Consider the following 16,393-nt stretch of genomic DNA (forward strand, 5'->3'; position numbering starts at 1 on the left):
ATTTTGAATATTTGCATTTTTATTCCTAGAAAACTACATAGGAGGACTGTTGGGGGGGGGAATGTTAAATATTTCTGAGTCTTAAAGTAAAATTGCTAGGTCATGGGAAGTATTTAGGATAGACTTTGTTCTCTAAAAGTTTCTACATTGAAATCTCCCCCCATCATGTTGGTTTGGGGAGGTGGGACCTTTGGGAGGTATTAGATGAGGACATGGGGGTAGAATAAATGCCTTTGTAAGAGTTACAAAACATTTACTCTCTTTGCTCTCTGCCAAGTTGAGAATTTAAAAAGACAAAGTTCTGTTATTGGCTCCTCCAAACTTTCCCCCAGAACCCAACTGTGTTGGCATCTGACCTTGGATCTCCTAGCTTCCAGAATTGTGAGAAACAGTGTTTGTTGTTTCTAACAATCTTTATAACGGTTACAACAATCTGGCCCCAATAGGAGAGAAAAGTTTTCATTTGTACTCCCACAAATTAAGGAAAATATTTGAAAAAACTAGATTCATGCTATCATGTTAGGAATAATTATTGGACAGCTTAACAACAACAATTTTTAAATAATAATGCTTATAGAAATAACAATGTGTTGAAGAATTTTCCCCTTTCTGAGGGATTAGTAGATCTTTAAAGTGAGTAGGTCCCCCCAAGGGTGGCTTATGTGAGGCAGAGAGGAGAAAAACATCATTTTCCCCGGATTCACGTCTTCCACCCTGGACCAGCTGGAAAGCTAGGACTGATAAAGTCTGCAATGAACCCCTTCTCCACACTGATCACCTATACCCCACCAGCTCCATTAGGTGACCATCAGGCCACACTTGATGTCCACTTGGTCTGCATAGCATGGGAGTTGATCCCCACCACCCGATTTCTCCGGGAGCCGTGAGCTCAGGCTGGAGTGACGAATTGCTCTTTGCAGGAAAAGAAAGTCAGTTCTAGGCCTTACCCAGGCGTTCTGGATCCTTGTCTTTCTCACAGAAAAGAATTTCAGGAGTAGATGAGCAGTGAAATAAAAGCGGATTTTATTAGTTTTTGAGGAAGGGAGAGAAAGGGAGAGAAAATAGCATGCTTGGAAGAAAATGCAGGCTTCCTCAAAGGTGGAGAAAGCCCGGTACATATCTCAAGAGGTGAAATGCAGGTGACACATGTGCTCAAGCAACGTGTATGCTTGGCTACATACACACAAGCAGTACATGGAGTCGGACAGCATATGCTTCTTATTCCTTTGTTCAAGTTGGCTTTTATAGCTTGTTTTTTTTCAGAGCTGCTCCACATGGAAGTTTATAACTAGGTAAGAGTCTGTTGCTGGGGTAGTTGCCAAGATGGTAGAGTTGGAATGGTCTTTGGAAACTCTTTTTCTTGACCTTTTTTCCCAGTGGGATTTCTCTTGGAGGGTGAGTTCAGCCTTCTTTGGTCTGGTCTAGCTCCAGGTAAAAAAAAGTCTTAGTTCCTGAGTTCACAGGGTGGGTCCTGACAGCTTTAGAACGAGTGGTTTTATTACTTTCCAGGAATTCATGGGGGGGGGACTTCCTGTCTAGCTGCCTGCCTATATCAGGGAAGAGCCACCATGGCAATGGAATTTCTAAGAAGTAATAAAACCAGTAGTCCTAAGGCTGTCTAGACCCACCTTGTAGGTATAGCAAGCAAGAACTGCAGCAGACTCTGAGGAGGTTGGACTACTCCCAACAGAAAATAACTTCAGCAGAGACAAAGACTGTGACAACGAACGTAAGAAGGACCTAAAGGAAAACTCTAAAACATTCCACGCCAAGGCAACTTGAGGATTTTATTCATATAAATCCAGGCTTAAAAGCCATTCAGGGCTACCCACCCTTGGAGAAGCCTGCATTCTCTCTTGAGTATTTCTCTCTCTCTCTCTCTCTCTCTCTCTCTCTCTCTCTCTCTCTCTCTCTCATCTCCCTCCCTTTCTCCCTCTCTCTTTTCCCTTCCTCAAAAATCTCCAAATAAAATCTGTTATTGCTTCACTCTTCATCTCCTCCTGGAGTTATTTTCTATGAGAAGTCAAGGACCTGTAATCCATGAATAAGGTTTTGGATTGATTTTCTTTTCCTTCCTTCTTTTCCTGCGAAGAGCAGTTCCTTTCTGCAGCCTGAGTCTATGGCTCTCCGAGAAATTGGGTGGTGGGGATGTACTCTCATACAGAGACCAAGTGGATATCAGGTGTAGCTTGACAGCCACCTAGTGGGGCTGGTGGGGCTCTGGACCATGCCTTGCTGAGGCTCATTGCACACTTTTCCAGTCCTAGCCTTCCCAGTTGGTCCCTGGCTGGCAGAGGTGGATCAGGAGAAAATGACTGTCTCTCTCCTCTCCGCCTCACATAAGTCACCTGTGGGGACCCACCACATTCGATTTGAAGTAAAAATGTTAAAGCTACTAGAATGATCTTTGTGGAGTTTGAGAAAAATTTGAAGTAAAATAAAAGGTAAATCACTTTAAATGCTGAGAGGAATGAAAAGTTTCTACCCTAATGGTATATAAGATAAAGAAAATAGAGTTGTACTTGTGATTTTTAAAAAGGCTTAAGAGTATCTAAGTGTTGGTCATTTATCAATCTTTTTCTACATTGTGCCATGCCGTGCTTTTAAATGTTATAATAAATAATCAGGCAACACATTGTTCTATGGTTTTGTCAAAATTTCCATTTTCATAAGTGACTGAATCTTAAAGAGACTGCATATGCATCTAAGATTCTTGCTATTTCACTGAGATAAATACTTCCCGCCAAATTTTAGCCTATCTAAAATGAACATGGATCATAAATGATGGGAGGTAATATTTTAAGTGCAATGTTATATTTTTGTTTCTTAATAGAACATCCTATTTTGAAGGCATCAAAGTCATTGGACACAATAGCTGCTATTAATGAGACATCATTCCAGGTGTTTTATTCATATTTTAATGCCAGAGGGTTTCAGGTTGCTCCCAAACAGTGCTCTGAGGGTACTGGGGTCATTTCATAATATTCAGCTTGGCTGCAAGGGCAAGACAGTTCAACCCTCGGGTCCAGCAGTTCTAGAGGTTATAAGAGTTACTTGGCCATGCTTGGGGGATGATCATTTTCAGTTCCATCTAAGGCCTTTTAGCAAGCATACAAATGTCAGCTGTCATTCTTAGCCCTACCACTATTATTAGTGACATCATTAACAGTGATTAACAATGACTCTGATGTGTCTCCACTCTGTTACCTGGAAATTTGTTTGTCCTTTCCAAAGGCAAAATATAGACAAGCTTTTCTTCACTTTGTTCTGTTAATTTGGCCTCTGGGATATGCTGCTTTACAAGTGATGTTATGTTGTCTGGATCACACATTTCATTCAGGTGCAAACTACATTTTAAAAAGAGGAAGTTAAAGTTAATCTTAACCAATATCTGTGGTTTTGCTCCTAATGAATATGATGAGATCAGAAACCAGTGTATTCTTTTATGGAAGAAGCAAGACATTAAAATATCAATACCCTCAGACCTGCATCATTTATTAGATGCAAAGGAAGTCATGTAATAGATAGTTAGAAAAGCTGAATTAGGAATCATTATTTGGAGACAGAAGTAGTCAGCCACAGTGGAGGGGACACCCAATGGTGCTCTTGGAATTTAAGTTTGTTTTTTTCTTTCTGGGTCATACCCGGCAATGCACAGGTGTTACTCCTGGCTATGAACTCAGGAATTATTCCTGGTGGTGCTCAGGGGACCATATGGGATGCTGGGACTCGAACCTGAGTTGGCCACGTGCAAGGCAAACACCCTACCAGCTATGTTATCGCTCCAGCCCCAGGAATTGACGATTTTTGTCTATAGAACTGACCTCCCAAGGGAAGAGGAACTGGGAAGGTCCTTGAGACACTTGTGGAGGGAGCTGGCATTCTGGGGCTGGCTCAAGTGTGAAAATGATGCATGCATGAAAAGTCTAATTAACACTTATAAATCATAAGACCTCAATGAAAATGGTCATAAGAAAAAAGCCCAACTTTGAATTTTCTTTGCACTACATTATGAGTTCTGCAAGAACTGAGGCTTTTATCATGGTTCAAAACAAACAAACAAAAAATAACAGTGGTAATTTGATACAGACATTAAGGTCCTATTTTCACAGTGACTCAGCTTCCAACACCCAGACTTATTGTCAGCTGAACATCAGCTACTAATTTTTAAAATGAAAGAATGCTCAGCTCTCAAATAAATTTTGAAGGACAGAATAAAATTAAGTATGTAGCCTTGCACTAAATAATGTTAAAACAGATGTTAGATGACTTTATCTTTTGCGGGGAAGGGAGACCGCCCAAGCAGTTCTCAGGCGATGGGGCCCTCCCAGACAGTTCTCCATTGTGGAGGCCCACCCGCAACTTTGGCCAATCAACCAGTGTTTCAATGTAAGGATGCAGTGCCAGGCACTAAAGGATGCAGTGCCAGGTGGTTTCAAGGCCACCCAACCTCAGTGTCAAAGGCCTCCAGAGGGGTATATCTTGCAAGCTCTTCAGGGCTGCATCCAGCAATGTTTGGGGGACCCTGTGGTGCCAGGGATCAGACCTGAGCTGAGTATGCAATCAAACTGCAGCTCTCTCATCCAACCTTCATCTATATTTTTTAAATCCAAAATTTATTCAACTCTGAGCTTCCCTGTCTTCCTGATGAGAACATTAATGATACTTCAGGAGCGGCAGTCTTATTATCTGTCATATCCACTGAACTTTGCGAATGGATGGAATAATGAGGGACTCATAGTTGATGCTTGGAACATAAACCTAAAAATCTAACTATAGAAAATACTACTCTTTGTTTACAAACCCTGAGCTGAGCGTCATTCATGATGCCAAAAAGAGACTAGAGCTCCTTTTCCAAATGGACTGGAAACCTAATGGAAATAAAATAGTAGGGAGAAGAAAATTGAATTAAACCAGTTACCCTTTGTGCCCTGCCCTGTGTACTCATTTGTTCAATATTTCCAGCTATAGAGGCATTATAAGATTTGATTTATAAATCAAAATATTGACAGTCTAAGTTAATTAAGTTTCCCAAGGCTACAAGTTAAAATAGTGCTTGCAGAGTTCCAGAGAAGAGAATAATTAGTGAGGAGAAAATATTCAGAAAAGACCTTTCAGGAAGGGTTGTGATTTGAACATTATTTAAAGGGTGGGGAGAGGTTGTGTCAAACGTTGTCTTATCCTAAACAGAAAACACTAGATTATGCAACAGGTATGAGAACATGGTAGATACATAGCCATTATATCAGATGTTTCTATAGCAAATGGTTTGTTTTAGTTGGAGGTCTCAGTTTGCATAGGCTGTACCAAACAATAGTGGCACATTGCAGATCAGGCTAAACATGCAGAGTAAATGATGAGGGCATCCATTTAACCTCTGGGGTTGAAATGAATTATTTTTCGACAAATATTAATATTTTTTTGTGAGCAAGAAAAAGAACCAGTCACATCACACAGGTCCTTTTGATTTAGACCTTACCACAAACAAAGGATGAGGAATTGGGCACATGACTAAAACTCTGACATGTCACAGGAAGCTAACAATACCATTGTATTAGAGTTATTTTGCATAATGAGTATAATTATATGAAATTTTCATAACACACAAAAATAAACAACAATTAGACCAGAGGGTTAGAATATTAGCAGACAAAGTACTTTTTAAATATTTTCCAAAACTTTTATTGGAAGTTAGTTTAATGGTAACCTTACTTCCTTCATATATCAAATTGAAATAGAATATCCTTCATTCTAGCTAAGAGAGCAGTGTGAAAGAGTCCTAATAGTTCTCTTGCAATGTACTAAAATACATAGTTCCTGTCTGTTTGCAACAACAAGGACTGTACCTTAAGTGGTAGCCAATGCCCCATTTCTTCTTCAGGAATAGAGAAGAACCTGCACACTTCAGCTTTCCATTAGATATAAATACCTTCCTGTCTAATTAGAAAAATAAATAAAATTAGGGATTTGTTCTTTTACAATTACAAAAGAAAACATTTATTATTTGATAATTTGTTTTAAGAGCATGATCCGATAAAATAGACATTCTAATTCTTGTCACGTGTAAGTCACTTCTTTTCCCATCCAACAACTGAAACAATGCATTCGTTTGTTCTCTAACATACTTAGAAAAATTATACCCTTCAAAGTGTGTTTCAATCCAACTGATGTTCATCAGAAGAGATAACACAACCTTGAGTGTATCCCACATGTTTTATAACCAATAAAAAGTTATGCAATGGATCAGAACAAAGTATTCCTATGATATTATGCTATTTACTTTACAACTGATGAGCGGTTCTACTCTTGGATGTAGACACTTCAATTGAAGAGAGCAATTGCCATCATGGCTCATGGTAGATACATAGCCCCTATATCAGATGTTTCTATAGACATTCTACACATGTCCCTAATTGCTCCCAAAGTTATATGAAAGAAAACCAAGAATCACCAGCCAGGATGTCAGCCTCATCCATGAACTGGGTACTGAAGAGAATGACTCTGTTTGCCTTTCTCTCTTTTAAGAGGTTCCATACTCTGTGCCTTGAAAGTGGATCGGATCCAGCAGTTGGTTCATCCAATAGTAAAACCTGTGCAGTGGAAAAACACATAAAATCACTTTCTCCTTTGCTGCAAGATAGTTTTTAAAAGTTAGATACCAGTAAAAAGCATTTGAAAGAACTTGCTAAGTACTAAATGTTCCACTTCCAGAGTTCTTTTACATTTATTTTTTAACTTAAAAATTAAGTTCAATGGAATAAAATAGATTTATGGTTCAAAATTTTGCTTTACAAAGACTTTTTAACTCAGCTTACCTGAGGATCTCCTAAAATGGCAATCCCAAATGTTAATTTTCTTTTTTGTCCACCACTTAAATTTTGAGCAAGAATGTCTTGGATATTTTCCATCTCTAAGTCCCGTAACACTTGCTGTACCTGACCAGATAAAAAAACATTTTGTTCAAAACACAGAACTTTTGTTTTAAAAACATTATTATCTTGCTGTTCCTGATTAATAGGACTTTTTCCCCTTTAGGTGTTGAACTTGGTCTAAGTAGCATAGATACATTTACAATGTTCTAGGTCATCATTTCTCAACAGCAGACCTTATGGTCCCCTGTTGGACCCTAGGATTTCCCAAGGGGGTCATTGATGAAAATTGCATAAGTGAGGGATCACAGAATGAGAATAGGGTCCTAACTAGTGGGAGCCACATGAAGAAAAGAAGGTTGGAAAGAAGTAATATCAGAAAATGGTTGAGAAACACCAGCTAGGGAGCATTTTCATGAGGAAAATGTGAGTGGTATCTGGCAGATTTTACTACCTCTTGCTCCACTTCATGGGGTTGAATCCCTTTGATTTTAGCAAACAGCCTGAGATTTTCCCTCACTGTGAGGAAGCCGAATTGCACATTGGATTGTGGACAAACACCAGTGAGCTTGCTGACAGCTGCTAAGTCAGACTTTTCGGAAAGCTTGTTATTATAGATCGTGACCGAACCTATAAGGTAGAGAATTAGCATCAGGATAATGTGCCAAGCGTTATGCAAGAGACTCCAAAATAGAAAACAATTCCTGAATATCACGGAGTATTTTAAAAAGCTTATCCTGATTGACTAATTAATAACTTAATGTTGATGAGACATTTGATTCTATTGGAGTACCAATTAGCAAGCCTTGTTGTGAAATTTTTAACCCACAAGAATTTTCTTAAAGAAACAGAAGGTTAGTCAACTTAAAGCGATTGCTTAGACTTTTTTCTGAAGTGCTGTGATGAGTAGTTCATGAAATTAATAACTCAATCATTAACAACATTAATTAACTCACAAAATGCACAATTAATTCATTGGCCTATGTTTTATCACTGGTTCATGGTCTCCTCACCTGAGGTTGGAACTGAGAGTCCACTGAGCGTGTTCAACAGGGTCGTTTTCCCAGCCCCACTATGACCAAGCAGGGCTGTGATCTGGCCTTCATATATGTCCAATATCAGACCTGAATTATTTCAAAAGAATTCTATGAAAATTTTTATTCTCTCTTATTGTATGTGTATATTTCTCTAGCTGCAGCAAACAAATACCTACATAGTTTCTTTCCTTTCTCTTCTGAGCCATTTTCCTGTCTGCAATAGTCAAAATAAAAGTTTGCCCTGGATTCTTCATTTTAAAATGGTCTCTTCTCAGACTAGAAAAGTGGCACAGGGAGGAGTCTGTGCCTTGCATTTGTGAGCCTCTGAGTTCATACCCTGAAACCCAAACATTGTACCCACAGAATGATATTCCTTGCTCTGTTGGTTTTGATCCCAAACACTGCAACAATAGCCAAATAACAGACAGATAAATATTCTTTCTTGGGATATCATTTTCTATCTACAATATTATCCTATTATCCTGATCCATTATTATGGAATTAATAATTTTTTGGATAAAAGAAAATTTTGCCATTACAGCTAAGCTGACTAATAAAGTTGATTTCAGAAGCAGAGAATGGGATGAGTTGAAAATTGAGACTATCAGGTTTTATTCAAACCCATCATATATTAGTAGCATTACCTGACTTTTCCTTGGTGGGTGGGGTCACACCTGACAATAATCAAAACTTACTCCTGACTCTGCTCTCTGGGATCACTCCTGGTGGGCTTAGGGAGCCATATGTGATTTGATCTACATGCAAGGCAAACACCCTACCTCTGTACTATCATTCCGACCTTTCCTGACTTTCTATAATTGTTACAGGGTTTAAATTTGCTTGGAAGGAAACAATATGCTCCGATAAAGAAGGGTTGTGATATATGAAGTTTTGTGATTTTTTTGGATTTTGTTGTTGTTGTTTTCAGGGTTGGGGATTGGGGGACCTGCCAGTGGCAGTATTTAGAAAGCCAATTCTGGACCTGTTCCCTAGACTTGTTCTTGGCGATGCTCAGGGGCCATGTGGTTCTGGGAACTGAACTGCTGTTGGTCACATGCAAGCCAAGCACTTTACTAACTCTAACCAACTTTAACTAACTCTTGGGTTCCAAAAGTTTGTTCTTAACCCCTACCAGGATGTTAACAGAGATGCATAGTCACAACATCAAATAGCTAAAGCTGATATGGTTATTTTTTTGGTGGAGGTTCTGGTAGTGTGTGTTGAGGGGGGGTTGGTTGGACTTACCTTTCAAAGCTTCTACTTTTTCATGCTTTCCCTTTTCATATTCTTTCTTAAGATTTTTTATTCTGAAAAAAAGAAAGGGATGAAAATGCTTTTGAGGGAATTGTGGAGATAGACAGGATTGATGTATCAAGAGTTTGGCGTAGTGAGATGATCTGGAGGTCTTTCTTTTGTGTTGACCCAGGTGACTAAAGAACATACAGGGTATCTTGTCCTTAAAAGCATTCCTGATCACAGACACACTGGAGACAGCAGCCAGTACATGGAAATAGAAAACTGAGAGTGTAGACAAAGGATTGTGTAAGGGAAATCTTGAGATTTAATAGTCTTTGGGACTACCAGGAGGGAAAAAAGAAGAGAAGCAGATCAATCTTCCAGAAATATCAGGAGGGTTGAGTCTGCCTATCCTGTGTCAAGTCCCTACAGAGCTCTTGATTAGCCCTTGCAAATTCTATGGACTCAACTCATTGGTCAAGTTCCTCAGTAGTTAAATGAGGTTCCTAGAGTTACTCAGCTAGATTTGTAGGAGAAATAAGTGAAGATAAATAAAAGAGCTTGGAATCCTATGAATATCCAAAGACTGAAAAGAAAGAGAAAAACAAGGCATAATGACTGCAGAGGAAAAAATATGAAATATCTTGAAGATTTATCTTGAGCCAGTTCCTGTATTTAGTTCATGTTCTTCTTTTTGTCTTCTTTATATCCTTAACATAAATCAGCAGGTGACTTGTATCAGCCAGTGAAGGGTGTTGTAACAAATATCATCCAATTATGTGATTTAAATAGCAGACATGCATGTTTCTCAATGTTCTAGAGGCTGGAAAGGCAAGATCAGGATCAAGGTGCCTGGTATGATGGGCCTTCTACTTGACTTAGAGGTCACTCCTAAGAATTCTCCACCAACCAGGCCTGGCTAATCAATCTGAGGGATTGAGGATGAGATGCTGCTCCAACCTTATAGGACTGAGATCACTAAGGCCACCCTGATGGTGCTTAAGGGGTGCTTGAGCACATCCTGCACTTGCTGGGAACAACCAACACTTTACGTAGTGATACTTGGGGGGATGCAGATCATATGGTGTTGGATATCAAACCAGATTTGGGCATATGCACAGCAATGGCTGTGCTGTTTCCATGATTCTCCTGAAACCTAAAATGTGTTTAATTTGACATGTTCTTTTGCCTTTTTGACAGTTAGGCAATGAGGAGCCCAGTTGGGTTGGTCTCTGGGATGGAATGACCCAGAGCTTAAGAATTTTGCAGTGGTCTGTTAAATGCTGAGTAGTTAGCAAGAATGAACGTAGCAGTCAGTATGGCATTTCCAGTCCCTAGGCAAACTTTTTACACTATTCCAATCATCAAATATGGGAGACTCTCTGTTCCATCTGTTGCTGGGAATTATTTTCCAAGGATTAATCTTGTTATCTATAGTTCACAAGCATTCATTATCTTCCTTCTTGCCTTATAGGCAAATTAAAATGTGTCTTTGAATATTTAAGGCTTCCAGTAAGCTTCTTATTCAGCATCTAATTCTGGCTTTACCACCGGAAGGGACCTAGAGTTTAGACTTTCCACTCAGAGGGAGATCCCAGTTCTTGAGAATCCAGTGTTAATGCATGAGGAAGGAGAGAGTTCTATTCATTTGTGTCTATTTATTTGAACTTGGAGTATTAGAAGCTAAATATTCAGAGTTTAGGTTAAAATGGATGAATGGAATAGGTGGATAAGAAAGTTTTGTTGAGAACTATAAAAAAATGGGTGAATCACTGATAAACAAAATTGGAAGAAAGATCTAGGGAACTTAGGAACTCTTGCTTGGGAAGAAAACAGTAAACAGAACAAAACATATACTTCATCTAAGAGGGAAGTTAAGCTTAGTATGAGTACTCCAAACTTCTCACATTTCTTTCCCACCTCCATGATGTACATTCTTCTATTTTCTGTATCCTAGTTCTTCTTTCTCATCTTATTGGTGAGGAAGAGTCAGAGAAAGTAGGATGAAAGTAATGAAAGACATAGGTAGTGTCTAGGCTTTAAAAGAAACAGGCAAAGAAAGAGATAAAAGCAGAAAGAGGAGAAAAAGAAAGTGAGGAAAACAAAAAAGTAAAAACATTGCCTGATTCTTGTTGCTATCCTTCAAACTAAAAAACAAAGTCCAATTAGCTGGATTGAGTGATAGTACAGCAGGCAGGGTATTTGCCTTGCATACAGGTGACCTGGGTTCAATTCTCAGCATCCCATATGATCTCCCGAGCACTGTCAGGAGTAATTCCTGAGTGCAGAGCCAGGAGTAACCTCTGATCATCACTGGATGTGACCTCTCCTCCAACCCCCAAGAAAGAAAAGTAAGATTAGCAATGAATATAGTGGTCCAGCTGTAGGTAAGTACAAAGGGACAAATCTTTGTCCCATCTGTGTTTTGTCTTTTCCATCTCTGGTCTCATACTGTTCTCCCTTTGATCCTCAGTGAAACTTATTTGTTACCTGATGGCCTCTTTTCCATGGAATTCTGGAGACACTGGTTCAAAAGAGTCATTAGATGCGGAATCTGAATCTGTTTCATTCTCAAGGACCATGTGATCAACTCTTTGGTGCTGAAACCAAAATGAAGACTTCAGAAAAAACCAGGGGGACTGTTGCCGTCCATATTCAGCTATAGGAATAGGAGACAAACCCTGAATCAGTCAGCACCCGACAGAAGAGGTCAATGCACCCCATTTGATATAAACATGAACACATATGATCACTCATGATAACTTAGGTATTATTGCCTCCATATGCTCTTGGTATCTGCAAAAAGATGGGACAAATGAACTATAACTGGGAAGCAAAAATTCTTTATTATTTTTTTAATGAGACACAGGAAGCACTTTCACCTAAATCAAAACAGAGTGAGATAGTGTAGGAGGAAAGAAAAGCTGACATTAAGGACAATCTTAACTTTAGTTTGTCCTGATACTTAAATCATTTCCTAGAGTTGCTGGCTATGTTAAGAAAGAGATATGAAAGAAAGATGGCGGCCGCACGGGAGCCTTGTGGAAAGCGGGTTTGAGCCGGACTCGGGGGAGCGGCGGGGACCTCATGGGAAGGGGGGCTTTGTGGGCCGTCCCCCACGCCCCACCGAGGTCGCCAGCTGCCCCCCACGAGCGGCTCTCCGGCACGGCCACGACCCCGGAGGCACAAGGACTTAGCACAGAGAACCAGCCGCTTGGAGCAGAAAAGCAAATGGACTTGTGTTGATCCGCGCCACCAAGCCTGCCTGGAGGGGGAAGGGCGTTGACCGGCCCGCCCGCTCCTCTCTGGAAAGAAAGATGGCGGCCGCACGGGAGCCTTGTGGAAAGCGGGTTTGAGCCGGACTCGGGGGAGCGGCGGGGACCTCATGGGAAGGGGGGCTTTGTGGGCCGTCCCCCACGCCCCACCGAGGTCGCCAGCTGCCCCCCACGAGCGGCTCTCCGGCACGGCCACGGCCCCGGAGGCACAAGGACTTAGCACAGAGAACCAGCCGCTTGGAGCAGAAAAGCAAATGGACTTGTGTTGATCCGCGCCACCAAGAATGCCCGGAGGGGGAAGGGCGTTGACCGGCCCGCCCGCTCCTCTCTGGAAAGAAAGATGGCGGCCGCACGGGAGCCTTGTGGAAAGCGGGTTTGAGCCGGACTCGGGGGAGCGGCGGGGACCTCATGGGAAGGGGGGCTTTGTGGGCCGTCCCCCACGCCCCACCGAGGTCGCCAGCTGCCCCCCACGAGCGGCTCTCCGGCACGGCCACGACTCCAGGGCACAGAAACTAATCTCTTAACTAGCTAACTTTTAATAGAAATTCTTCCAGGGTCAATAAGTAAAGTAGCAGAAATTCAAAACTGCGCGGCCGCAACATCATTTTATTCTTAAACCAAGTTGTAGAAAGCAAATCATTTCACAACGCTGTTTCAGCATGTCTGATTGGGGGGGGGGTCGTAAACTCTAAACAATAATTGTGCATCTTCTATCGAAATAATCTATCTAGTCAAAGTAGATAGAGTATTAACTAGAACTCATCTGCCTCACAAAGAATTGGGAGGGGTGGGAGGTAGGGGTCTATTGGGGTTCGGGGTTAAAAATGAGTATTGGTAAAGGGAAATGTGTTTGGTATCTACATGACTGAGACCTAAACCCGAAAGCTCTGTAACTTTTCCCACAGTGATTCAATAAATAAATAAATTATAAAAAAAATTAAAAAAAAAAAAAGAAAGAGATATGATGTCAAATGTGGGTGATATTTTCTCAAGCCTGGAGTCCTCAGAGATCAACAAGTCACTTAAATCTAATTCAAAATGTACTCTTTAGTTCACCATACTTGACTCACTTCAACCCTCCTCTGGGTGTTGTACTGTCATTGCTAAATGATTGCCATTGTCCTCAATATGACTCTTCATAATAATTGTTTAAAGTGCTGCTTGAACATGCCTCAGCTGTAACCATACATAACGTCGGATGCTTTCAGTTACAATGATATATTGAATTTTGTTAAAATACCATGCAGGGCTGGAGAGATAGCAATGGAGAAGGTGCTTGTCTTTATATGCAACCAACCCAGACCAATCCTCAGCAACTTAGAGTGTCCCCTGAGTCCCACCAGGATTCATCCCTGAGTGCAGAGCCAGGAGAAAGGCCTGAGCACTATCAAGAGTGTTTCTTCCCCTTCAAAAAAACCCCACTACCAACAATACAGAGCAGCCTAATAGCCATCTGTGTCTCCTTCTTCTTTTTAAGGATAAGATAAGGACTTTCATTTTTATGAAATTCAGATATATCCTGTTTGTTGCTTTGTCTAACTGTTTTTCTTAAAACAGATCTGGGTTTTCTGGAATCATTTCCTCTTACTGAACTCAAGAGAGATGCCTCTTCTCAGAGCTTCTGTTTAGGAGTGCTCATGAATGACATTGAACTTCTTCTAAAACTGAAGCCAGCACAAAGGAATTAAGAGGTGGGATGAGTTGTCAACTCCTAAGGGAGGGGCAGAGGGTGATAGGGACAGGCACAGGCTGACCTAGCTTAAGTATGAAAAATGTTCTATCTCAGAGCTGAAGTGATAGCACAGTAGGTAGGGTGTTTGCCTTGCACGTGGCTGACCTTGGTTTGAGTCCCAGCATCCCATACGGTCTCCTGAGCACCACCAGGAGTGATTTCTGAGTGCAGAGCCAGGAGTAACCCTTGCACATCACTGGGTGTGACCCAAAAAGCAAAAAAAAAAAAAAGAATATTCTGTCTCTTCTGTCCTGTCCTTCCAAACACCCAAAGAAGGAAACCAGCATGTAGACCGCAGAAGAATTTCTTCATGGACAAAAGGGGAAAGAACTAGAGACAATGAAGGGACCCACTCATAAGAGATCTTCCTTTCAGATTTGCAGGTCTAAATCCTGGGAACCACAAGATAACAGATACCAGAAGACCAGGCCCTGACAAACCCTATCTGCCATCCTGACCCCCAACAGATTTCAGCATGTCCTGTCTCAGAAATGTGCTTCGCTGTTTTTTCCTGTATAAACTGCTGTGGGGGCTAGTGCTGGCAGAATGGGTCTCTATCACATGAGCCCACAAGTCTGCAGGCTTGTTGCTAAGAAAGCTCTTTCCTAGCTCATCCATCACCTTGTCTCTCAATTGGCTGACCTCAAGGAACTCCAGTGGAGAGGGACCTTCTCGATTACAAAGCCTGCCCCAGGAAAATTCTCAAACTCTCTAAGCCACAGCCCAGGAAAAATAAAAGAATTTCTGGCCCATTTGTAAAGCAGTACCTACACTGTGGTCCCTTCTTTATAAAACCTCTTTTGATATTCATGTTTCCTTAAAATTCTAGTAACAGTTCATTTATTGCCTCATTAATTGCCTGCAATAATCTCTTGCAATCCTATGGTGATATGTCACTCCCTGGATTGCCATATTTGGTTCATCTGACTGTTGACCCAGGGTCAGGGTTAGGGTCGGGGTCCCCTTTGCACACTCATTATTCCTTGTTCATCTTTTCCAAAGCTAGACTCTGTGTTCAGTGGAAGAAGAGAGACACATTCCTAGTTTGAGGGTATACAAGTAACTGCACTTCCTGCTAGAACCTTCAAACAAGCTCTCAAGGTTCATGTTTTATTTTATTTTTCTGTTTTATTTCTTCATTGGGTTTGAGGACCTCAACCAGTGCTCAGGGGTTCAGGAATCTATTACTGGTCGTGTGCTCAAGAGTGACCCCTGGCTTGCTCAGAGGTACCACATGTGATGCCAAGGACCAACCCAGGGCTGGCAGGACGTAAGCCAAATGTCTTAACCCTTGCACTATCTTTCCAGCCTTCACCTTAATTTTAAAGATGTGTTAGCAATGCAAAACCACCGCATCCTGAATAACTAAACATCCTGGTTTATTTTTTTTTTTTGGTTTGTCTTTAGCCATACTGGAGGTTCTCAGGGGTTACTCCTGGCTTTGTACTCAGGAATTATACCTGGCAAGCTCAGGAGACCATATAGGATGCCTGGAATTAAACCTGGGTCTGCTGTGTGCAAGGCAAGTGCCCTATCCTCTATTGTCGCTATTGCTCAGGTCCTGGCATGAACTTCTTAACCTTACATTTATTGCATTCATCTTAAAATGTATCCTTATTCATAGAGAGAATTATTTTTGAGGGTAAAAGAGAGAGTGAGAGGAGGACCTGAGTTGAATTATTTGACTTCCTATTATTCTTATTTTGTTTATTTGGGAGGGGGTGCTGTGGTTAGAGCCTACTCCTAGCTCTGTACTTAGAGATTACTCCTGACAGTGCTCAGGGGACCAAGTGTGGTGCCAGGATTGGTTGTATACAAGGCAAAAGTCTTTTTAAAAAATTTTTATTAGTGAGACAGAATGAGGTACAGTTGTAGACTTACAAATTTTGTTACAAGGCAAAAGTCTTAACTTCTGTACTATCTCTGCCCCAGCCCCCTCCATCATTCTTATTTATGATAATAGGTGCCATAAATGTTATCAGAGATGTTACCAGGGAGCTTATTTGCAGCAATTCAGACACAAACAAACATGCTCACATGATCACAATGCAATACAAATCTTCAGACTTAAACAAGTCCATTGGGAAAAACAAGTAGGACTCCAATAAACATATAAAACCAGAAGGGGTTAGCTTAGTATGCGATGCATTCATGAGCCAAAGGATTATATCCACTCCATATAGTGCAACATGCAGTCATGGGCCAGGGTCTACTTTCTTACTAGGGTGCAATTATGTCCCAATC

General features: G+C 41.0%; 1 protein-coding gene across 1 annotated transcript in view; it reads right to left on the reverse strand.

Moving 5' to 3' along the window:
• Nucleotides 1-16,393, reverse strand: part of ABCA9 (ATP binding cassette subfamily A member 9) — a 75,889-nt gene that overhangs the window by 49,344 nt on the left and 10,152 nt on the right. The window contains exons 9-16 of the mRNA XM_056127435.1: nt 11,633-11,801; nt 9,152-9,213; nt 7,883-7,993; nt 7,324-7,499; nt 6,816-6,935; nt 6,452-6,590; nt 5,847-5,937; nt 3,208-3,347 (exon numbers count right to left, since the gene is read on the reverse strand). Of these exons, the coding sequence (XP_055983410.1) occupies nt 3,208-3,347; nt 5,847-5,937; nt 6,452-6,590; nt 6,816-6,935; nt 7,324-7,499; nt 7,883-7,993; nt 9,152-9,213; nt 11,633-11,801 (1,008 nt within the window). The remainder of the gene's footprint in view (nt 1-3,207; nt 3,348-5,846; nt 5,938-6,451; nt 6,591-6,815; nt 6,936-7,323; nt 7,500-7,882; nt 7,994-9,151; nt 9,214-11,632; nt 11,802-16,393) is intronic.

The sequence above is a fragment of the Sorex fumeus genome, unplaced genomic scaffold (assembly GCF_029834395.1).
Source record: "Sorex fumeus unplaced genomic scaffold, SorFum_2.1 ptg000063l, whole genome shotgun sequence".
Taxonomy (NCBI): domain Eukaryota; kingdom Metazoa; phylum Chordata; class Mammalia; order Eulipotyphla; family Soricidae; genus Sorex; species Sorex fumeus.